Source organism: Pleurodeles waltl, chromosome 6, assembly GCF_031143425.1.
Source record: "Pleurodeles waltl isolate 20211129_DDA chromosome 6, aPleWal1.hap1.20221129, whole genome shotgun sequence".
NCBI lineage: Eukaryota > Metazoa > Chordata > Amphibia > Caudata > Salamandridae > Pleurodeles > Pleurodeles waltl.
In genome coordinates this window covers 331349155-331374685 of record NC_090445.1, presented here as the reverse complement: position 1 = coordinate 331374685, position 25531 = coordinate 331349155, and the positions used below count along the sequence as shown (strand labels likewise).

The window sequence follows — 25531 nt, the reverse complement described above, 5'->3', positions numbered from 1 at the left end:
AGTGCTTGGTATACAACTCCCCAGTTGAGTGCTTGGTATACAACTCCCCAGTTGAGTGCTTGGTATACAGCTCTGCAACTGAGTGCTTAGTATACAGTTCTGCAGCTGAGTGCTTTGTATACAATCCTGCAGCAGAGTGCTTGGTATACAGCTCTGAAGCTGAGTGCTTAGTAAACAGTTCTGCTGCTGAGTGCTTGTTATACAATCCTGCAGCTGAGTGCTTGGTGTACAACTCTGCAGCTGAGTGCTTGGTGTACAGTTCTGCAGCTGAGTGCTTGGTGTATAACTCTGCAGCTGAGTGCTTGGTGTACAGTTCTGCAGCTGAGTGCTTGGTGTACAGTTCTGCAGCTGAGTGCTTGCTACTTATTAAGACATGATATTAGTAGTCCTGGTGAATAGAAATAAACCAGATATAAGACATCTGCAGAGGAGGACAACTGATGTGCCCTCTCTTGCCTCCTCTATGTGTTCTATCTCTTAAGCCCTCACCCGCAACAATAAGGGATGGCCCTGGAATTCAAGGCATACAATTTAGGGTGGACCTGCATAAAATATATTTATTCCCAAACTAGCAAAATAAATCACTGGGGGCCATAATGCAATGGATAGAAGCTTTTGAGAGAGTAGCTGGATTCAAAATAAACACAGAGAGGTGGTGTGTCCTCTACTTTTCTGGCTAGTGAAAATAGTCATGGTAAAAACTAATGTCTTGCCACGCCTTCTTTATGTCTTTCAGCCAATGGCAGCCACCACTCTACTGGTCTCTCATTAGCACACATCCCACGCATACCCAGAAGCAGAAGAGGGGGGCCACACCTTCTCATACCAGTCTCCTGCAGCCTGGAACTACCACATCAGAATCCCCTCCTCTCTTCTTGCCTTTTGCAAGAAGCCGAAGACCGGGCTTTTCAAGTAAGCCCTCGAGGTCTGGCCTCACACTCAGGTTACAGAGCGCCTGGACTCCCTCACAGGGATTTAGTACGCTATAAAAACACCTATAACATAACCCAGAGGTAAAAAAGGAAATAATAAAATAATATCCTTACAGAAGAAAATAGTTGCTTTTGTATGGGAAGGAGGGCGAGAATGTTCAAAACAGGGAGATCAGCACTTCGGCTTAAAAGGGGACAGGCTTTTCTTGACATTTGGAGATATTATCAGGCAGCATACTTAGGGCTTCTCCAGGACCTTGTCTACCTCAAGACATACAAAAAATGGGTTGTTATTGACAGAGCAGTGATATGGTCTCAGTGGGATTTATTGTGGATTCCCTATTTACTAATTCTTTCACACCAATCCACCGTAACCCCGACTCTACTCCAGCCATGTAGGGACAGTAATTTTGTAGATGGGGAAGAGGATAATGCCACATATTGTCATTTATTTCACAGTGGAGAGAATACATTCTTCCACCAATGCACGGTACAGTTTGAACTTCCAGAACTTGATAGACTCACATATGCTGAAGTGTGATTTGATTTGATTTTAATTGTATTGAAGTGCAGCTCTGCAGCATTTACCCATAGGCATCAAAGCACTGCAGTCATGAACATCCAGAACTGATTAGTGTACAACAACCATGGATGTCAATTCACTTAAATGCCAACACATGCCCTTTGACCTCCACTTTCACTCACACATACACACACATTCACACTTACACACACACTCGCTCACATAAACACACTCACCCTCAAGCACACACACACACACACAACATACATTTAAAAGCATTTTTACTTACCTACGCTACCATGGAAGGGCATATTCCAGCTAATTGTATGACACTAATAGTGAATAATGCATTATTAACTATTAGTGTGATAACAAATTAACAGAAAACAGAGAGAGTGGAGCCCCAAGTGATGTCCATAAGGATGATCTGCCCCCTGTGCTCCTGGCACTGGATTTGCCACCCCGGAGGCAGGGGTCGCAAAAGAAGTGCCAGGGGTCGTGACAGGTGTCACTACTGCGACCCTTGGCAACCCCTAAATGACATTCCTGCAAACACTCATAATTATATTCTAGGAAAAGCTTCCTAAATGGTATAGAGCCAGGTCTTTAGTGCCTTTCTGAATGGCAAATGCGCTGCGATCGCAGTCAGATACTGGGGGAGCGAGTTCCAGAGTCTGACGGCAGCGACTAAGAAGGCTCTACCTCCCCATCTTTACTCCTGAACCCTGGACATGGTGACCAAAATGCGGTGGAGAGAGCCAAGGGTTCTACTTGGATTGTTACGGTAAAACAAATCTTTAATTCTGGCAGGACTGGGAAGGCAGAGAGCTTTTTGCACAATGCAGATGACCTTAAACATAATGCACTTTCTGGCATGGAGCCAATGCAGCTCACCTAGCCCCGCAGCAACTGACTGGCGCTTAGAAATGCCAAGAGTGCATTCTGTGCAACCTGAGGTTTTGCCAGGGTACTGATGTTGAAATCCAGGTAGAGGGAGTTGCAATAATCCAATCTGGACATGACCAAAGCTAGCGTGAACTGTTTTTGCGCCAGCAGGGAAATGAAGGGAAATATTTTCTTTAGCTGCCTAATAAACCAGAAGCAGGTCACCACTGTGTGATCGGCCAGTCAATTCAAAGACAGTTCCGTGTCTAAATTACCACAAGGTTTTTGGCCTTCTCAGCTGGGACCCAAAGGGTACCTAAGGTGTCCAGCCACCAGTTACCATTCCAGATCCAGATCAAGGTTTGCATCCTAAAGAGCAACACCTCGGTTTTCTTATCATTAACTTTAAGGAAATTACATTCCATCCAGTCAGCGACCGCTGACATACATTGGGGGAAATTATCCACAGTAGAAGCAGAGTTCCTAGGGACCGACATAATAATCTGGGTGTTTGTCAATGTAAGAGATTGCATACATCCCAGAGGCCCAAATGGTGGCAGCAAGAGGGGGCATGTTTAAGTTAAAAAGCGTAGGGCTCAAATGTGAATCCTGCGTTACTCCACATGACAGGGAGAAAATATCCTACTGGAATTGGTTTAACAGCATCCTCTGGGAGTGATCATTGAGGAAGGAGGACAACAAAGCCAATGCCTGTTCTGAGATGCCCATATCTTGGAGGCGTTCAATCAACAGTGAAGGGGGGATAGTATCAAAGGCCACAGACAGGCCTAAAAGAACCAGGGCTGTGCCTTGCCCCTCATCCACTAGAGGCCTAATACAGTCTGTGGCTGAGACCAGTGCAGTTTCAGTTCCATGACGTTTAAAGAAACCGAACTAGTTTTGTCCAGCCAACTCTGCTCTTCCGCAAATTCCATCAGGTGGCCTTTCAGGTGTTTCTCAAAAATCTTGGCCGGTAGTGGAAGTAGCAAGATTGGACGATAGTTTTTAAGATCCTTGTTATCCAGATTGGATTTTTTTAGGCGAGGACCTGATCACAGTCTCCTTCCGTTGATGCAGATAACAAACTAGAGAGGATAGCTTTGTTCATCAAGACCATAAGGGGGTGTGCCACAGTGCAGGAGACCCTATTCAAGATTGTCGGTCCACAAGTACCACAATGAGCTATGCACCCCAGTATAAAACCAACGGCAACAAGAGAACACACTGACTGAAAAAAAAATTAAAATGTGTTCAGGCTCCAATGGGATGATATCAAACATATACAGATTATTAACAGAGAGGGAAAAGAATAATAGATCCCAGAAAACATGAGAGGGAATGTTAAGGATAACCATAGAAGACAAACATGTCAGATGATATCTTTGCCAACTATAAAAGTGTAATATATAGGGAGCAACAATAGAAACTGATGTACAATTGGAATCCCCCACCATAGCGTTTAAAAGAGATATACCCTACCCTTTAGGGAAGTGCTAGAGATGAGCTGACAGAGAGGGGTGAACTTTGCATTTTAGGTGGGCATGCAATAAAAAGAGACACTTCTGGAAAGGAGTGTTCAGTAAAATTAAACAAATCATAGGTCTTCCCATACAGGATACCCCAGATGTCGCCTTACTTGATCTGCGAAATTCAAGAGCGACATGCCAGGGAGCAAAGGATACTTATTAGCCATCTTTTAACAACAGCCAAATGAGTGATAGCCTCAGATTGGTAGCAGACATAACCTCCCAGGATGTTGAGATGGTGCACTAAGCTCTGCGTTGTTCTGGCTATGGAAAAGATAATGTATGACCTACTTCAGCAATGACATACGTGCCAAGCAATATGGCAACAATTGATCATCTCACAGGAATTGAATGCACCGCAAGTAGACATTCAGTTGATCTTCTGTCCAGGAGAGACGTGGAAGAGATGTTTTGGATGGGGGAGAATGGCTGAAATGTGAAATAACTAAAGATACAGCGTGATCCTATGGTGAAACATAATTTATGTCTGTAATATTTTCAAAGTAGCTTGTCTCAATAAAAATAGTTTTCAGACAAAAAGTGAAACTGGACTATGATAACTGCTTTAACAAAAGGCACAGTCTTTGACAGCCTTTTTCTGAGTCTCAGTTCTATAATATTAACTCCTTCACACTGACCATAGACGTTTCTGGCTGGAAGTGATGTCGTACAGATTTCTGAAAACGTTGCTGCGCAGGTTGAGTCTTTTAGAGTTTCATGAAAGCTAGTGCAAAGCATTCCTATGGAGAATACAAAGGCCTTCAGATGTAGATATGAAACATATGATTTAAGTCACAATATCCCAGCTTCTGAACCATTTGCAGATACCTTCTTGTCCAGAGTAAAAAGGGGAATCCCAATGTATAATTATAAAGATTCGGAAAAGTGATTTACGAAAATGGCACTTTTATAAAATAGTCCAGGATGATTTCATAGTGTGCCTAGAAGTGTAAAAGTAAAATAATTATTTTTCGCCAACTGATATCCCTTCTCATAAGTCGTACAATCAGACATGGTACACTCCCTGCTCCTAATTCATCTTTCCCTTAGTCATGCATAGGTCCATGCATTGAAATTAATGCAAAAATTTCAATTAATTACATTTCAAACGTAGGTCCTCGGATGGTCTTCTGAATGCCCCTTAAATCTACTTCTTCACCATTCTCAATTGCTCCATGCACTAAACAAAATGTATGAGAACTAAGAAGGATCCCATGTGTAACCTCCCTACCAGAGTCTCTGGGAAATGAAGGAACTTACCCATCTGAGTCTATGGAAGTGGTCTCAGTTGCATCAGACATCTTTCTGTTTCTGAGACGGATACCGTTGTGGGCCAATAATGTCCACATTTCACCAGCACCTGCAATTAGGGAGCGTCTAATGACTGGTCAAAAGACTGCTGTTTCATCAACTGAGAGCTCTGAAATATAATAGCCACACAAAAGAGCCGTGCCCATATCAGAGATATCAGAATATGGGGCCTTATTCTCATTTTCTGTGTGATTCTCTATTATTGGACTTTGAATCACTTCTGTTATCAGATATATTTTCTTTTCCAGCTTCCTTTTTTGTTGGGTCTTTGCTGAATTAGCCTACTGGTCGGTCTGTGAAAATGTTAGCGAGTTATTCAAATGTATGTCTTCTACTAGGAATAATTGTTATACAGGTTTTTTTATTGCCTGTGGCTTCATTTCTTAAGTATCTTGAAGAAAGGAAGCGAGATATTTTACTCTCCACCAAATACATTTAATGTGTCCATTTATCACATGTGAATAAGCACTCTGTCTCAACTTGCAAGTCTTGTTTCTTTATTCACTTATCATACCTTGTCTTGTTCCTATTACCATTCTTATCAGCTGCAGGTGAAATACATTTATAGGCAGTTGAAGGTGAACTGGCAGAAAGGGATCTCTTCCATAGTTGGGATATTATGGTAAATATCAAGTGGGGTCGTTCTAGGTGCGGCTGTAAGGATTGACTCAATTTTTGTTTCTGAAGTTCCAAGCAAATCAAGTAGTGATTCACTGAAAGTTTGATCAGCTCCTTGAGTATAATATGGGGACATTCTTGTGTTTTAGGCCTACTAGTTTCAGTAATTCTTTTTCTATTTTGGATTTTAAATCAGCTCCATAATCATACTGAATTATGTGGTCCATAAGAAAAAGAATCTTTTTCAAAGAATCTTGGCAACAGCGTGTCTTCTTTTGTGTGGAAAGCCTTGGCATATAGGGAAATGATCAGCTATAACCATGATGTCTGCCCTTACTGTCTGTTTCAAGAGATAGGAAATCAATATGCAGAAGATATAGATGTGCAATACGTTTTTAGATGACTCGCGTGTTCAGCTGGCATGGGTGTAGTCGTGCAAGGAATACAGCAAGTACACACTTTACAATATGCTCATACATCTCTTCTATGTACAGTCAATGACGTTTCCTTCGCCAGATCAAGAGCTTATCAATACCCAGATCTCCATTCCGATCATGAAGGACAAATAATGTTGGCTTGTTGTATTTTTTGCAGATACAACAAAGCTATGAATGGTGTGTCTGTACCATTGTTCTTTTCATTAAGCACAGTTATTTCTGGATAACACATCCGTGCTTGTTTCAGATCATTCTTTGCCAATCTTTGTAATTCTTTCAATTCTAGATAAACAACATTTCAGTATACTTCTGATACTAAAGGCTGCATGTACTTAATGGCACTTTGATGATTGTGGACCATTAAGGATTTCGGTCTCGTGTGATAAATTATCACAGACAACTTTTGCTCCTGGATCTCATAAACCTCAGCCTAGTTTCCTGTAGATGATGATGGATTTACTCTTCTGTATAGAGTATCAGTGTTCAAGTTAGTCTTGGGAGGGAAATATCGGATTCAGAATTATACAACAAAACAGCAGCAAGTAATCTGCTCAGCTATGCCCAACTTGACCTTTTTTAGTTAAAGGCATATAGTGAATCTTGCACAGTAAGTGGTTCAGTGAAAGCTAATACTAGCCCTGGTGCAAGATTCTTGATATGTATTCTGAATGCTTGCTGGTACTGCACAGTTCACCTAAAAGCAAACGACTGACACACCTTGTGGTAAGTTATTTCTGATTTCCTGTCAGATTTCATTCTTTCTTGTAGGTGGATATCCTTCTGTATGGTCTGTTAGCAGTCTTCATACATTTGAAAAAGCCTGATAACATTCTGCAATAGTAGCCTTTAAAGTATTTGGTCTTATCCAAGTTTGAAGTGCTTCCACTTTAGAAGGATCAACCCATACGCCTTCTACTAGTATGGTATATCAAATAAACCTTGGACTGTGTAGGCAAACTTTTAATATATCCAAGACCGTTCCAGTCTATGGGTTTTGAGTCTTTCTGGAAACTAGCACCTTCAACTATCCCTTGTGTGTTATCAAACTCTTACCAAACACAACGATACAATCTAGATACATTACAACTTCCAAAATATTCATGTCTTTAAAAGTCTTTACCATCAAACAGTAGAATGTTGCTGCTCCTAATATCCCTTGTGGCATTTGTCTAAATCTGCAAAATCTAGCAGACAAATGAATCAAGTCTTCTCTTTATCTTGTGAACCAGTAAGGGTCAAACTTTAGACTTCTCTTGAGGTGTAGAGAAAAATTGCCTTTCTGTTAAGCAGTCAACATTTTTATCAGCTCTAAAAGTTGAGCACTGATCATGCACAGTTCTACTAGAGTGTTGTCAGTACCCTACACACACTCTCACATCACTGTTCTTCCTCCAGATGACAATTTAGAAACGCATAAAAGCTTCTTCATTCCCTGATGAGTCCAAATGACATGTGAGTCCATCCTTTGGATGTTTTGGATATCTACAAAGCAACGTCATTTTTGTTTGAATGACACATGAATCAGATGACATATTTCGCACCATGGGCATGTCCAGTGTCCACTCACATGTTGAGAATATATCAACTCTCTACATCAATTTACAGCTCTGTTTCTTTCTCCTTCTGCTCAGATAATAGGAAAGATACCATGTTCTACTTGGGCTAGAACTCGGGAAAAATCATTTGCATGAGCAAATTGAGCTCGGATTAAATCTTGTTTCGTCCAACCAGAGTTTTGTAATGTTGTCATGGCTGTCCCCATCTTTGCTTCACCAGTTCTTCCTGGTACGGAATCTCCTTCAGTAACCTGAATTTGTGACTTTCAGCAATGCATCCTGTTAGAAAATGGGCTGTTATCTGGGGAGGATGCAAGACATTCCCAAGTTATAAGTCCGAAATCCAGTCAGGTTAAATTCAGTTTCAGTAATTTAAACCTTGGCTCCAACCATGGTAGCCACGGCAAAGAGCAGAAAGCTTAACTTAGGTATTTAACAATACGAAAACAATTACAAAGTCAAACCACAACACAATAAAAATCTCACAACCATTTTATAAAGATCAAAAACCTTTTAATAAGAAAAATTACACAACAATGATTAAAATCCAATAAGGGGGACTACAAATATGAATGTGTAAAGGAAATAAGGGCCAAAAAATAATAAAGTGCCAATCAGAAGTCACTGTTCATGTTTAACGAGGACCTACCTGCGACTTCAGGCTGACCATGTTGGAGTGGAGGTCAGAAAACCAGTTGGTTGCCCCAGTCAAAGTTTTTACCTTCTGACTTATGGCCTAAATTATAGTTTGACATACGGTACTTCGGGTACTGACATTATCTCTGCCATCCCAATGGACGACCGTCCATCAGATTTAGAGATGACTATTAGCCCAGTAAACATCTCTGTAAATTGAAAGGAACCACTTCATAGTGTTCCTTTCTGTGTACAAAATGTTTGGTGGACGGCTATTATTGGCTTTGACAGCTGTTCAAAAAACTTTTCCAAAGTTTTTGTTTGTCAAAAACACACTCTCAGGGTGGAATCAGGTCCTAATTTTTTTTTTATAAAAGTCGAAATCCTCCAGCTGTGGAAGGCTGTATCCTCTTGAAGTCTGATACTCATTGGTCAAAGTCCCACGGAAGCTAATGGGTTTGGGTTGAAAAGCTCTGAGCAGGAAAATTCAAATCTTGCCCCCACCAAAGTCTTCTCGCTGGTGAGATACTCTTTATACCTTCGCCCAGTCAAGATTTCTGCATTGAATTCATCATGTTGCTCATGTGACTATGCTGCATTTCTATTCTGAGTAGTAACAGGCTTACTATCTTAAAAAAAAAAAAGTAGGTATTTTCAAACAGCCACAATAAGGCCCCATTTCCGTTGAAATTGCTGCTGACTGGCGATGCATGTGCAAGTTGTAAACTGTCAATTTCTGAGACCACACAGTCCCTTATAAAATGTACCACTTTTTATGGCACTGTGACCCTGCTTCAATTAAAGAGACAATGGTCTCAATGCCTGTACATTGTGACTTTCAGTGCTGGTTCAGAGGTCTGCTATCTCATGCAGTTGCTATTGTGAACATTTAAGACCACTGTTGAATCCCACCCCTGTGCTTAATTTATAAATGAAAATGTGCCAGTGCCCAAAGCTCTCCTCAGAGCCTCGCAGCTGCTGCTCTTTAAATGTGTGAGCATGGAATACTGAAGCCATTTCAAGCCTCTTTAATCCATTTACAGCCACTTCCTACCCCTTCACCTCACTTTTGTAGCTTTTGCTTTCTCCCATTGTGAAACTTTTTCGTTGTTCTCTTCCTCTGTCTTTTCCATATGAACCTTTTGCTCGCAGTAAATGCTTGAGTCAGAAAAATAAGTGCTGGCCCTCAAAAATAAGTGCTGGAGCCCCGCACTGGAAACAACTGGCTCAAATTAAGCATTGCCGCCCCATCAGTATTAACAAAGTGACTGGTGTGTGGCTCACCACTCACCAAGCAGTCCCTTTCCCAGTGGCGGCTGCCACTGAACAGAGGTGGAGGGGTGGGACAGGGCACGAATGGACGGGGAAGTTTGAAAAAATAAATAAAAAAAAAACACTTACCTTCGAGGGGAGACGCATTCATCTCCCCTCCTTCCTCTTCCCCTTCCCGGCTGAATGGGCTCCCAGCCAATCACATTGGTCTGAGGCGTCTGCTTCGCCGCTCAGACTGGGAATGGGAGCCTGGGCATGTTCTCCACTAAGCTGTGCAATACAGCCGGGTAGAGAACATGCAAAGTGCACGTCTTTTTGCGTGTGCACATAGCGTCCTCCGGCCCCCTCCCTTCATTCTAGCCCCTCCCCTTACTACAAGGAAAAATAAAATGATAATAACGCTGTGTACGTTATTATCATTTTATTTTTCCTTTTTGGGAAATCTAGTGGGGTGACGCTCCTCTCCTCCGCCTTAGCAGAGGAGCCGCCCCTGTGGGCCTTTCCAGGGCAACAGATTTATGAATCTTTAGCTATACACAGGTTCTTTTAACAATCAGAACCACAAATAACTATATATATTTATGTAGCGTTCCTTACCGCCATGGTTTCCGTCGACCATGGTATGCATTTTTTGAGGCAACACTGGTTTTCAGCAGACCAATAATGACCCATGTAATCCGCCACTGCAGTTCATATTTTGTATTTTCCCTTTATCATTTTCTCAGGGCGGCCACGAGGGGAAGGCATTTGCGGCTCTTTGCTCCAGGTCCCGTGCATTTTGAGGCTCTCTCTCCTGCTGCAACATGTTTTTAAATAATAAAACAGAAAGCTTGGTCTGCTCCTTCTTTATGCAGCTAACATCACAGCACCACTAGGTAGCGCCAAATACTGTATTTTTTGTTTCCCAGAGCATATGGCTTATTAAATACTTTGTATGAAAGATCCTTCAAAAGAAGACTCCAGCAAATGTTCTCTTGGGTGGGTGGTCAGAGACACATGTTTTGAGTTCTCAGCGTTTCCCTCTTCTACACAAGACTATTCTTTCAGCATTGCCATACTGTGGATCACTGCAGAAAACTGAACCTCCTTTCAGAAAGCTGCCGCTCAGGCCAAACTTGTTTTCCAGGATGAAAGGAAAGACACTTTACCCAGAAATAGCATAACTCAATTTATCAGTTTAGCCTCGGAATCATACAACTCGGCAAATTAATTCACATCCAGATTGTATGGAGGTTGTCTGTTTAGGAATATTTTACTTAAACTGATTTTTTTCTTGTGCCAATCCAACGGCATTCCACGATTGTTCCATAATGCTAGGATTGCACCATATTTTGGTTAAATTTCAATTTTTTTCACCCATCAGGTAGAATGAAACTCATGGCACTGAGCGCATCACATAAAAGACAGTACGACGTCACTGTTGAGGTTGTCAGCATGCCTGTCTATTTTTTTTTTTAGAAAAAGATAAAAGACGGACTTTAGATATGTATTACTGTTGAGACTGCCATCTCCTACATGAGAGCTTAGCAAAGTGTTATCAAGTCTTACTATTTAGAAACAATTCACAGCATTAATTTTAAAATACCTTTCTTAGATAGTCGTTTTCAGTTTTTTACAAGGTGAGTCAGGTTGCATTTTGTATATGCTGACAAATTATTATAAGAGTCACTGGAATTGTGTGACAACAAATATACTTCGTGGAAAATAAAACAATGGCACATATTATGTGATTAGAGTCACATTAAGTATCACATCTGTAGCCCTATGCTACATAAATACATTGCAGGTTTACCTGCCAGAGTAAAATATGATACCTAAGTCACATCGGATGTTGGAAATAGTTCTTTTAACAATATAGGCAAAAATATTTTTCCGAGTACTGTACTGTAAGGTACATATTTAATAAGCAGGAGGAGTCTTGCTAGAAGGCCATTTAAGTTAAAGGCAATGAATGTAAAAATACAAAATGTTTAGCATTCTTTTAAACTCCGGGTGCCCTCTCGAAGTAAATCCTGCTTTGATGACAGTGTCTGTGATGTAAACACGAGCTTGAGTCAGAATTTAAACATTTCATGAGAAAGAAACCTTTCCACACGGTGTGAATCACATTTAAATAAGTAAGGTTTTTACTTCATGTTGCGGACAAAACCCATTCTCAGTCTGTCAACTGCAGAAATTAACAGCATGTGGGAAAATGCACAACAAAACACAAGTACTGGCAGCAGACTGCATTCCTTGTGTACCATTTTAATAATTTTGAACCACAGCAGCTGGATTTCATTGGTAAAATTTGCGAAATATGGGGCAGATGTTGGCAAGTTTAATCATATGGAATATGGACAGGCCACAAACACAAATTATGTGTATTTTACTCAGATAAAGATGTATTCAGGCCTCATCTAAAAGTTATTCTCAAAGCTGTGTGAGATTTCCACACCAGTTTAATTGTTGGTTATTTTTGTGTCTAAAACAGGGGTCCCCACCGGGTAGCTCAGGAGCTGCTGGTAGCTCGCCATTGCCCTGGAAGTAGCCCCCTGTACTGCTGCCCAGCACAGTGTTTAATTCAGAGGGTCTACTTTAGCCATATTAGAGAGGGTCACTTTGCAAGAAAACAACAAGATTTTTTAAACGTGTCAACCCAAAACAGAAACCGCATTTTCTTGTAGAAAAACATGTTTTCCGTGAAACAAATATGTTCATGTTTTTTTTATATACATTTGATAGAGTTTTGAATATCAATAGCATTCACAATAAATGTCTCTACAGTTAGTATAAACAAAGGAAGAACGGAAACCACAGAAACGTAGGCACACTTCGGCATATCTCCACCCCATCCCCTGCCCTGTATATCCATTGCATGTCTCCCAATCCGCATCCGAACACAGTTATACTTGGCCTCATGTGGTTGTACCTTATACATGCGTATCTCCATGTCAAGGGATTCAGCCCGGTCTATGCCAGAAGTAATCATGATCCCTTGATAGTCTGTCCATGATCACCATATTTTGATGTATTTCTTGAGGCATCCTCAAGCTTCGTAGACTGCCCCCTCCATACTTATACAGAAATCCATTCCCCAAACAATTTCATTTTACCAGCAGCGGCAATGGCTCGCTTGGCTACTGTGAGTTCCAGCCAGAGGAGTGATAGTTTCTGTTTATTTCCACCCCTGGTTGTGTTGATGTGTAGGAGGGCGTTTGGAGTCCAATGGTATGTGCCATCCCGGCACCTCATGTAGGCATGAGATAGGCCGGTCCAGAAGGGGGCTATCTTGAGGCAGCTCCAGGTTGTATGGAGTAAATCCCACAAGGGGCCAGGCAGTGGAGGCGGCTAGGGGAGGCTATTGAACCCATATCCCGTAATGTTTGTCTAGTGAAGTACGCCCTGTGGAGGTGTATTTCAGCTGCACTAGCCTGAACCTGGCAGAGATTGTCGAGTGTCAAGGGGAAGCCTTTGCCTTTGTCCACTCTTTGTTGGTGAGTGGGCTTAGTACCCGGCCCAGGCCCAGTGGAGGGCCCCAAATGTGTCAGGAGTATGATGTATTATCGTGCAGTACATCTGTGATACTCCGTGGTCCCCCAATACCCCCATTAGTAATTTTGCTCCCAGTGGGTTGAATTTGGGTGCGTCTTCCAGACCCATGATGTAGGGGGTCAGGGTATGTCAGAATTGCAGATAACGGAAGAATTGGCAACTGAAAAATCCAAACTCATCTTTCAAGGTGTGGTAGGATTTGAATAGGCTCATATTTAAAAACAAAATGGGTGACAATCCAAAGCATATTTAAGCTGCTCTTTAAACCATGGTTCATACAGAGTTGGTGAAATTGATAGCGTTTAGGTATTTTCTTTACCACTGTGTTTTGTCTCACTTCTGTTGTGTTGGACTGGCATAGATTAACACTTGGACTATTCATAGATAAACTATAAAACAATGCATCTTTCTGCTTTCTCATCTTCTCTCTCTTTTCTTGCAGGTGGCCAATCCCCTAGTGGTTGCTGCCGTGCTGTTCATCAACATAGGCCTAACCTGCCTCTTCTCCCACTTTCTGACTTGATGTGAGGAAGACAACACCTTCTCTTCCCCTCTTAAAACCTCTCTCCGACCTCTTTCCCTCTCTTTCCCTTTCCCCTCTCTCTACTCTAGACTGTTTACAAATGAAGGGCTCTTTATCGGAGATTTTAATCTCTGGAATGTGAAAAACCCTGATATATTTGGGGATTTTTCCTTTTTTTAACAAATAATGTTCTGTTAGGCATTAACACTGGAGGAAGGTAGGGGAGGGGTCTCCAGGAAGTAATATCTCAATCCATGTCCCCGGTAAAGCAGGCTGATTATGTGGGGGCTGCTGCCACCAGGGTGGCATAGCTGTGAGAACTCTTACGAAGGCGGGAGATACTGTCAGAAGAATCTGCTTTCACAAGAGTGAGTCAGGAAGCTGAGAGTGCTCTAATCCGGGTTGGCTGCTGACATCAGAGGTTCACTCACCAAGTTAAGATACACTAACAGTAGAAATTCCTTACAATGTGATGTGGGGTGCAACAGCAAGTGGCGATGCTCTGTTAAGGGTGGGGTGGCACAACACGATGGAATGCTCTCACCAAAACGGATAACATCCTTTGCATGGGCACTCCCACTTGGGCGGAGGCCATTGATTTAAGGGATGTTGTCATGATCCAGACAGCAGGATGTGCTAATGGGTTTAGTGTGGTAGCTGGGTGACACCTGATGTGGCACAGATCCTCTGGCTTTGTAGGTGTTGGAGATCTTGTCCTCCCCTGCCAAAGATTTTTATGTAACCTCCCAGTATTCCCAAGTGCAAATTCTGATGCAAATGAGGTAGAACTCACTCCTTACACCCTGCCCCTTTGACCAGAAGTGCCCCTCCTTCGACCCTCTATCTGTCTTCAGCCTCCAATCTGTGGCCTTTAAAACGTTCCTTACTTTACACCCCCTTTCATTCTCTGCCCCCTTTCATATTTCTTTCTGACCCTTTCCCAACTTCCTGCAGACTGAGCACATCTGATGGTGGTTATAGCGCCTTCCTGCGATTTGCGTGGAGCATGCTGCAATTTAACATGCCTTCAGAGGAACGAAGAGGACAGAGAAGGACTCAATCTATGAAAAACAAGCGAAACTCAAAAAATATCACCAAGGGAAAAGTACTTTCCCTTCTCACCTCCCACCCTCTTTCCACCCTAAAGTCCCTGGAATGAAATACTGCCTATGATTGCCTGGTAATGTAAGTGGAAACCTGTTGGGGAATATCCCAGTCGCTGAAGTGACCTCCATTGGGGAACATGTTTAATGGAGGTGGTGGTATGGAGGTGACACAACTGGTATCGCTGCATTAAACCCCAGCATCTCATGTCGGCCATCACGGATGTCACGGCCACATCTGTGGTCTGCTGTAAATTGATCGGCAGTGTGCTTTATTATAATTTTCTTAACCAGAAAATACACACCCTCGGTTCTATTTCTGACACCTTCTTTCCCCCTCAGGCATCTACTTGCCAATGCCACACACACTCACACTCAAGTCATGTTAAAAAAGAAACAGTGCCTATTTGTAGACCCAGGTCAATCAAATTATTGTCATTTTAGGTGCAACGTTGCTTAAAGTCAAGAAACACATTACACTAGGTAGAGCATTCACCTCCCTTAGAATAGGGCCAGCAGAAGTCAGGCTGACCACAATGCACAGCCCCCTTGCTTACACCACAGATTGTTTATAACAGCTACTAGAGAATGAAGCTTTTATTCCTGGATACAGTTCAATCACTTAGAGACAGATCGGATTCATGATTTCTAAAGATTTATATAGAATGTATGGGAATAACTTTCCCTTATCCTTCAAGATTCTATTTTTATAGAATCTGAATCTTTTTTCATGCCGATGTTATTAAATCCTTTTGAATCTTTTGAATGCTTTTATTTTAAAAAATATGATTTCCCTTGGGGCAGGGATCTTATTGCAAAAACAACTATATTATATTAGAATACAACAATAGTTTTTCTATCCAAGGAAAAATTGTTTATTCCAGCAGAAATGAATCTATTGGAATGGGAGTTCTTTATCACAGAAGGTATTTTCCATTGAAAGGATAGTACTGCCATATGAGAAAGTGAATATAGTAGCAAGTGATTGATCTTTTTTATCCTAGAAGAATATATATCCTATTACTAAAAAAAGGGGAAATATTTTACATCTATAATTTACTAATGATTATCGAATTTCACTCCACCATTACAAATGTTTGCACGCTCTGCACCCACACCACAGTCAGCGGCTGGGATCTCCCCAATATCCTTGTCTGCGCCCACTTCCCTCGCATGACATGAAATCCTCAAACCCAAGCAAAAAACTCTTGACTTCTGGAATGTTCTGTGTATGTTTCACGCGGAAAACAACTAAATTATTGATTATTTTGTGTTTTTCCTCTTCTCTTTCCACGTTTTCTGATTTAATTGATGGATTTTGTCATGAATTCTTACCATTGTCGCTTGTGAATTTATGAAAAAAACAAATTTGCTTTTTGTTTCTTAACTGCTGCGTCTCAAAGGCTTGGTTGAAAATAAATGCATTTTTTCTAAGAAAAATGATTTAAAAAAATGTTTAAAAATAGTCTAAAATATTTAAAAAATGAATTTTGAATGGTTTAAATTCTTAAGTAACCGTAAAAAAGTAAAAAAAAAAAAATGGCTGAAATTTGTTTGTGATCTGCATGTGTTGGCTTGTGAGGGGACAGCCTGGTGTCTCCCATCAAAAAGATGTGAACTACACACTGACAAAACAGGAAACACATGGAGAGATGGTCAAGGGCGAAAAGAGCAGAGTGGAGGAAGAGGGCACATGGTGTGAGGACAGAGCAGAGTACTATACGGAGATGAGAAATGAGATGACACTGAGGAAGATATATAGGGCTGAAAGCTGTGGGACAGGGGAGATGTGAGAGTGAAGAGATAAAGGGGTAGGGGGAGAGTTGAGGTTGATTGGAGAAAGTAAAGATGCTGAGGAGATTCAGCGGTCTGTGAGGAGAGAGAACAGATTGGTATTGCAGATGACATATGAGACCAGGAAAGGGCAGAGGTCAGACAAAGGACATAGAAACGAGGGAAGATAGAGTGAGCAAAGAGAGGGGAGCAGACAGAGGGTAAAGTAGGAACAGTAAAGAGCGGGTAGTGGAGAGAGATAATTGTGAGTGGGCAGAAAGAGGAGGAGAGAGGAGACAGAGGCGAGAGAGGCCAGAAGTGAGAATAAAGCAATTAGGCAGAAGACAGTGAGCAGGCAAAGGCGAAAACACAGAGTAGGTAGAGTACGGTCAAAGAAGAGTAGCAGTGGACAGAAGGGAGAGCAGGCATACAAGAGATGAGCATAGGTAGAAAGGGTGGGAAGGAGCATGTAAGCAGATGAGGGAGAAAACTGGCAAAAGATACAGACTGCTAGCAAAGGGGAAAGCAGAGAACACAGTGGATAGAGAGGGAAGAGAGATAATGCAAGCTAAAGAATGAGGACCAAGTAACAAGTTGGCAGAGGACTGAAGTAACATAAGGCATGAGGACAATTAGTAACAGCAGATTGCATTTTTATTTCCTGTTTCTGTCAGGGGTACCTTTGAATTTTCCTAATAAAGTGTCTTTTACAGAAAATGGCCTAGTGTCTTATTGGCGTCGGACTGGATAGGTTATAGATTTCTGATCACTCTGTCCCCAACCTCAATTTCGTTTGTCTTGCAATAGTTTTAGGTTAATCTCAAAGGATTTCTGAGGCAAATCATGGCCACTTTTGCTCAAACTCTTCTGGATTGTCTCCTTTTTGTCTCTGTCCTTTTAGATGTTTGGCTTCCAGGACTGGGCAACACTCAAGATTGGGTCACCAAAACTGGACCGCATGCACTAAATGCGCTCTCTGAAGAATGACACAGTACTTCAGCTTAGGTTTTCCGAAAAGCACACAATACCCCTAATGTGGCCTCCAGAATTGGACACAATATTCAAGAGAGTATAAAATGTGATAGGAAAATGGGAAGTAGTATAGAAAAGAAGGTTAATGTATGGTATTGGGTAAGGATAAAAGTAAACAATAGAGTAAATAGATTATATTAAGGAAAGAGGGATCCAGATGTCTCCGCCATTGTAGTTTCAGTCCTTTTTACTGACATGTGTAGTTGACGCATCTTCTCTAAAAATAATAAACTTAAATCCATCCCTCACATTGGACCGACTGCAAACTGTCCACCTTTATTTTCATGTTAATCACCTGTCAAGTCTGCAAGATTACTGGGATTTTTATCCCTTTGTGTTTTGACACTCACCACCTTTCTAATCTGATCTTGCATAAACTAATGCTTCACTTTCAATTTTCTCTTCCTCCTGTAGCCCATATTCATCCTTAAGCTGTTGGAAAGTCTTGGTCTGACACTTGTAAAGCATATAATCCATTGTAACACAGCCATTCTCTTTCCAGCTCCTAAAGCCTGTCGCTCAAATGGCTGGCTAGAGCGCTGGTAGGGCCTAGAGTGACAATCTTTGTTGGTGCACCTCTTTTCCTCCCATTGACCTCCTTCTCCACGGACTCCCTCACTACCACCCTCCAACAGTGTCCCCATCTCACAGATATTTCATTTGTTCTATAGTGCTACTGTAGGAGGCTGGCCTGGTTTGTAGTGGGTACCTAAGGTACGTACACCTTATATCAGGTCCAGTTATCCCTTATTAGTGAAATGTAGTCAGTGTTTAGAAGCCAGGCTCTCTAGAGGTAGTGTGGATGAGCAGCCAAGGCCTAACAGAAGACATGCAAAGCTCATGCAATACCACTGTAGTCACACAGTACTCACACACATGAAATAAAATACTCAGTGTTACAAAAATAAAGGTACTTTATTTTGGTGACACAAATGCCAAAAATACCTTACAGACTATACTTCCTTAGGAGGTAAGTATATACACTAGAATGCAGAAATAGCTATAAAAACAATTAAAAACATCACAATAGTTAGAAATGGGCCTGGGGGAACACAAACCATATACCAAAATAGGAGAATGCGAAAGTTGGTTTCCCACCTAGGCAAGTGTAGTGTGTAGAGGGGCGCTGGGAGTGTAGGAAAACACCAAAGGTAAGTAATAGAATACACCCCAGAGCCCAGGAAAGCAGGAATAAATCACAGTAACTTTCCTAGAACACACAAGAACACATGATAGAAGATTTTGCAAGAACTAGAAGAGACTGCAAGACACTACGATGGATTCCTGGACCTCAAGACCTGTGGAAGAAGGAGGGGACCAAGTCCAATAAGCACTGAAGAGTCCAGGGAGAACAGGAGCCCCTGCTAACCTGGATCAAGGTGCAAGAGAAGAACCACTGGTGAAGAACAATCAGTTCTGCACCCAAGAAGACGGATGCAGGTTCCTGGTTGGTGCAGATGATGTCACACGCCAAATGGATGATTGCAGTCTAGTTTGCGTTGCTGGATTTTGCCAACTAGCAAAGCTTGCGGTTAGCAGAAAATGGCGCTGCCTGGGACCAGGAGGGACCTGGTGGTCTCTACCGAGGAGGGAAAGACAAGGGGGCTCTTAGCAACTCAGAGCCCTCAGAAGACCAGTCAGCGTGCATAGGAATCCCACAGCACGGGGACAAAAAAGGTGCAAAAGAAGGCCCATGCAGCACACAGGAGGGAGTGCTGGGGCCGAAGCTGCATGGTGAATGTAAAACTTTGTGGAAGGATGCCAACAAGCCTTGGCAACTGCAAAACATGGGGTGCACGGGGGTACTGTCTTGCGTGGGGAGGCAACCTCTTACCTCCTCCAAAGTTGGACAGCTGGACTTCAGGTCTGTCGGAACCACTTCAGTCCACCACCTGCGTTGCTGGATCCCTGCACTTCTTCAGGAGAGGGGACCCAAGCCACCCTTTGTCACTGCAGAGGGGTGCCTGCTGAAGCAGGGAAGTGACTCATTCACTTCAAGGGAGATTCCTTTGTTCTTCTGGTTAGGCTGAAGGTGAAGTAAGGGATGCAGAGGATTCCTGCTGGAGTATTGCAATCCGAATCTGAGGAAACACCCAGAGGAGAGACCCTAAATATCCCCGAAAGGGGGATGGGTCAGCTAAACAGGTAAGCACCTGTCAGGGGAGGGCTCTGACGTCACCTGCTGGCACTAGCCACTCAGATGCTCCCAGAGTGCCCTGCCAACTTGGAATCAAGATAGCAAAGCCCAGGGACACTCTAGAGGAGCTCTGAGCACCAGCCCTAGGGTGGTGATGGACGGGGGAGTGGTCACTCCCCTTTCCTTTGTCCAGTTTCGTGCCAGAGCAGGGGCTGGGGGTCCCTGAACCGGTGTAGACTGGATTATGAAAGGAAGGTACCATCTGTGCTCTTCAAAGCATTTCCAGAGGCTCTGAGAGGCTACACCCCTCTCCTAGAGGAAATTCTTTGTTCTGCCTTCCTGGGCTCGAACTGCTTGAGCAACAGGAAGGCAGAAACTTGTCTGTGAGGTGGCAGCAGCTGGGGCTGCCTAGAAAACCTGAGAAGGCTGGTATGGCAGTACTGGGTGTCCACTGTGGAGCCCCCAGAGTGCATGGAATCATACAACCAATGCTAGAATCAGCATTGGGGTATAATTCCGAGATGTAAGACACCTTACATGGCCATATTCGGAGTTACCATTATGAAGCTGGACATAGGTATTGACCCATGTCCAGTGCATGTGTAAAATGGCATTCCCACACTCATGAAGTCCGGGAAAATGGTCCTGGGTGACATGGGGGCACCTCTGCTAGTGCAGGGGTGCTCTCACACACTCTGCACCCAGCCTTTAGGGTTAGAAGGTATGGTATATGGGTGACTTATAAGTGACCTGGTGAGGATTAAATGGCTGTGAAATGGTGCATTCACCATTTCACACAGGCTACAAAGACAGTCCTGTAGAAGCCTTTGCATGGGCTCCCTATGGGTGGCAAACATAATACTGCAGCCCATAAGGATCCCCTGGAAACCCAATGCCCTGGGAACCTAAGTACCATATACAAGGGACTTATAAGGGGGGGCAGTATGCCAATTATGAGTGGAATACTGTGTTAACAGTATCCAACAAATAGATTTAAAGGGGAGAGAGCATAAGCACTGGGGTCCTGGTTAGCGGGATCCCAGTGACACAGTCAAACACACTGACAAACAGGCCAAAAATGGAGGTAACCATGCAAGAAAGAGGCTACTTTCTCACAGCTATTCATACCCATGTAAGGTGTCAGGGCACTTTAAATCACACACACGTTATACAAAGACAATGAATCACACGTTTGTAAATCAGTCTATAATAAATGTTACATACAACAATGAGGATACAAGGTGTACAAGTAACAAGTCATCCATATTGCTAGGCAGTTTTTAAGAGTGCTTGGTCTTGAGAAATAAAAACTCAGGGTTTTAAAGGTATTACAGTGGCTTTACTAATAGAGATTGATTTATACCCAAACAAAACCTTTTCAGCAACATTAGGATAGTGAAAGACGTTGGAAAACCATAACATTCTAACCCATACCATGCAGGCTGCATGCTGCATGCTTCTCTTTAATGACAGTTTATAGGTCACTGTGCCACATTATGGCTGTAACTTATGAACTACAATTAACAAAAAGATCTTGCCAACAAAAGCAATAACCAACTGAGCTATCTACATAAAATACAAATTTGGTGCTCTGCCTTTGTTATGCTTTACTACTTTACAATGAGTCAAAACTGCCACTAGACAAAACTCTGATCTCTCTCCAGCAGGTACATTAATCATCAATGTGTATTTTAACATTTTTATTACTGTACAACAGTAGTTCGTGAGAGGGCAGTCTCAATATCTTCAAACTGTATATAATAGTTTGTTTATTTATCTAATCATGATGCTCAAGTGTCCTTTTCATACTCTAGACGTCCAAATGAGAAGATTATTGCACTCTGGAATTTTGCAACTTTTTTATGGATTCATCTTGTGATTCCAACAAAATCTCTTGATCATTACATTCTTTGTGACACAGCCAGCACATTTTGTCCTTGCCCCAGGACTTCATCAGGCCTTATAAAAATACATAAATACATATATTTGTAAAATGCATATCTATATTTACAATGAAAACAGTATTATTACTTTATATTGAATGTACATGATACTGGCAGTATGCCACTGAAACAATTATTTCTACATGCTGCTGAGCATCCTTCTTAGTTCAAAATTCAAATCCCCAATACAGCCAAATGTCATCATTAATACAAGATTTTTAAGTATGCATACATATTTGAACACTCTCATCAATATCCTTGCTAATAGGCATTACTTACAATTATTATTCTAGGAGTGTTGTTAATACAACGAAAATTCAACGGACCATATCATAAACATTCATACCAAACTGTTCATAAAAGAAGAAGCAAACATTATCGTTGTGAACACAGTCCTATTCATTATCACATTTTTCAGTATATACTTGACCTCATTCCATGTATTTAAAAACCCAAATGTAACATATATAGCTCAAAACACTGTTTGACAATTTATCTACTAAACCAGCCAGTATTTCTTAAATATGTGTTGCAAATCTCTCACGCAGACGATATCTTCAGACTCGGCCAGTTTCCTTTCAGTAGATATCACAACTACAAACCTAATGCCAGCCTTTCCTTTCATAACACTCTGTTTCCAAATTGGCTGTTTCTTAAGAGAAAATAGATATTTGTGCAGCATCATCGTGAATGTAAAATCGAAACAAATTCATTTACCAACTAGATAACTCCACCTGTCCGTTTCTTTCTTTCTCCTTTCCCAATTTTCTCCACCATAATATGGGGCCGAGTTAACATACTGATTTCTTTATTCACAGACGAAATTGTACCTTCCCCGCAGGCTCCATTTTCATTGCAACTCATTAGCGGCAGCAAATCCTCCATCGTCTACATCTGTCCCTGGATATGGATCATTCACATACCAACAAAACTTTTTCCTCCGTCCCTTAATTCAGAAGTAGTGCTACACATTCACTCTGCACTCCATGTTATAAACTTCACCCATGTTCACCTGCTCACCTGCACCACAGGTGTATGCTACTTTCCTTTTTCCAAATTATCACAATTGACAAACTGACTTACTTCTTCACAGATGATATTATGCATTCCTTTGGGACTCCATGTTAACATGCTACCATCAGCAACTCCGCCATCATTCACATCTCGCCTTATATAAGCATCCTTCATATGCCGACATACCTATTCTCCACCTTCTCATTATCACAAAACCAATGAGTGTGTGACATGCTGTATTGATTTGTTTTCTGTTATTTCTCATTATGTCTTTTCTTTATTTGTTTTCATTTACTCTTGGTTTGCTCTCATGCCCTGTCAGCGTCAGCAAACATTCAGAGTTCGAGAAGTCCAGTCTGGGGCAGTTGGGGACAGGCTCTCGACTTGGATAGTTGTGTTGCTTACGCTGTCGTGGGTCCTTGTACCTGAATAAATCTTCTACAAACAGTTTCCTCGCATCGGACCTTTTTATTCTTGTACACCCATACCACCCCTACATTTTATGGTACCAGGAGTGGGGTACAAGGTGTACTCTCAGAGGACACACACAGTTGTTTTTTTTTCTTTTTTGCGAGGACCCACCTACCCAACTTTCAACCTGTACAGGAGCAGAAATATCGGCTCAAGAAGGAAAGAAACAAGGATGTCATGTGAGTAAGCCTGTTTTCTGTTGCCTGCCGCAATTCCGCGTCACGCAAAGAGACTTGTTGTTGTTTGGATTTAAACCGTTGGTCACGCGCACCTGCGGTCACTTACCTCTTCGAGGGGATCCGCACGAAACTTCCTTTCCTTGCGCCCTGGAGTGCTAACATGCTTACGCACAGAAGAAGTTCACATTGCACGGAAGGTGATGCAGGAACCGTCAATGGTTGCCTAGTGCTGCGGGCTGGTGGTGAGAACTAACGCGTTACGCACAGAAGAAGTTCACACGTCATGGAAGGCGACGCAGGAATCGTCAGTGGTTGCCTACGTGCTGCGTGCTGGTGGTGAGAACTAACGCGTCACGGTAGCTGATTCTCCTTGGGCAATTTTCTGTTTCCTAGTTACCGCACCACGACGAAATTGTAACGTAGGGAAAGCACTGTCCAGCACTGTTCTCAGCGATACCTACAGGAGACGGTTTCCTGACTATTTTCTAAATGCACGGTGAGCGCTCATCTTTCTATTTTTTGCTCTTTAATTTGAGAACTGTTCAGGAACTTTCGCACAGCGTTTCATTGGACACCTCAAAGAGGAGCGCACTAGGAGTAGTGTTGACTTCATAAACTGTAATTACCTCTAGCACCTCGGAGATTTCTTTCAAAGAATAATGTTGTAGTGTACCTCATACATATTCCTTGTTTTGCAAGGCTTTTGTTTAGGACAGTTCAGGACCATTTTAATCATCCTAATGTGCATTTACCTGTTATCCACGCGCAACTGTTCCCACATCCACGCCATTCTTGAGTTTGATGTACATATAGTTACTTCTACACCATGGTTTCCTCCCAAGGTGTTGTCCAGCCTCTGCCCTTTTTTACAGAAGGGTAGGAAGCCTGAGTTGAAATGATCTGAGTGGCTGAGAATTTTTGAGAATTATTTCACAGCTATTGATGCCATTGAGTTCTCGCCAGCAAGGAAGATGGCCTTGTTGTTTAACCATTTGGGGGTAGCAGGTCAACGAGTTTTTGACAATTTACCGCCCGTGCCTGCACCCTCCACTGACGGTGTAGTGTGGAATGTATTTGAGGAGGGAAAAGCGAGAATGATGAGACAGCATACGGATGAATCTAGTGTATTATTAGAGAGATTCAATTTCGCCATGTGTAAGCAGTCTGCTGACGAGTCTGTGGAAGAATATGTTGCTATGTTACGTGTACTAGCAGCTAAATGTGATTTCGGTGCCAATGTAGATATATACATAAGAGATCAATTTGTCTTTTATTGCTTCTCAAAGAAAATTTAGGAGCGCCTTTTAGCTTGCCGCAACCCGACATTGGGTGAGACTATTAATATCGCTAAAAGTATTGAAAGATCTATAGTCTCTTCCAAAGTTCTTTCCAACCATAATCCTCATTTGGCGGTCAGTTGTGTTTCAGAAGAGGATTCTGTTTGTACTATCAGTGACAAATCCCAAAGAAGAAGGAGGAATCCAGGTCAGAGTGTTGCCACGGCTGTTTGCTACAGATGTGGTTCTTACAATCACATTGGGAATTGCCCATCTTGTCCTGCTTTAAACAAAAAATGCTTGAAGTGTCGAAAAGTAGGTCACTTCAAAAAAATGTGCAGAATGAGTAAATTCAAGCCTAGTTTGGGCAACAATGTATCTAAAGTGCGAATCAGTAACGTATATACGAAGGAGTCTGATGAGGATGTTTCAGAGTGTGCGGGAAGACTGTCTAATGTAGTACTGACTGTGAAACATGACAAATCGGACACCAAAGTCGGGAGTATTAAGGGACCCTTATGTGAGGCAAGCATTGATGGGAAGCAATTAGTGGTCATGGCCGATTCAGGAGCTCCAGTGACCATAATAGCAGATAAAACGTACTTTACATTATGGCCACAGTCAACTAGGTTGGAATGTCCTGATACCAATCCCAAAGCTTTTGGTGATCAAGATATAGACTTTTTGGGATTTTTCTGGTCAGAATTGACAATTTTAGGGAAACGTGTGCACACTAAAGTATATGTAGCTGTTAATGGGAGAAATATCGTCGGTTGGAAGGATTTGGACAAACTAGGTATTGTTTTACGTCATGGCCATGATGCACCCATTGCACTAGCAGATGTGCCA

The 25531-nt window shown here is 42.2% G+C and overlaps 1 protein-coding gene across 3 annotated transcripts in view; it reads left to right on the top strand.

The window, feature by feature from the left end:
- JPH4 (junctophilin 4) overlaps nucleotides 1-17342 on the top strand; it is a 261994-nt gene extending 244652 nt beyond the window's left edge. For all 3 annotated transcript variants that reach the window (XM_069238198.1, XM_069238197.1, XM_069238199.1), the window contains exon 6: nucleotides 13673-17342. In XM_069238198.1, coding sequence (XP_069094299.1) covers nucleotides 13673-13753 — 81 coding nt within the window. In that variant the 3' untranslated portion in view covers nucleotides 13754-17342. The remainder of the gene's footprint in view (nucleotides 1-13672) is intronic.
- Nucleotides 17343-25531: the final 8189 nt, after the last annotated feature.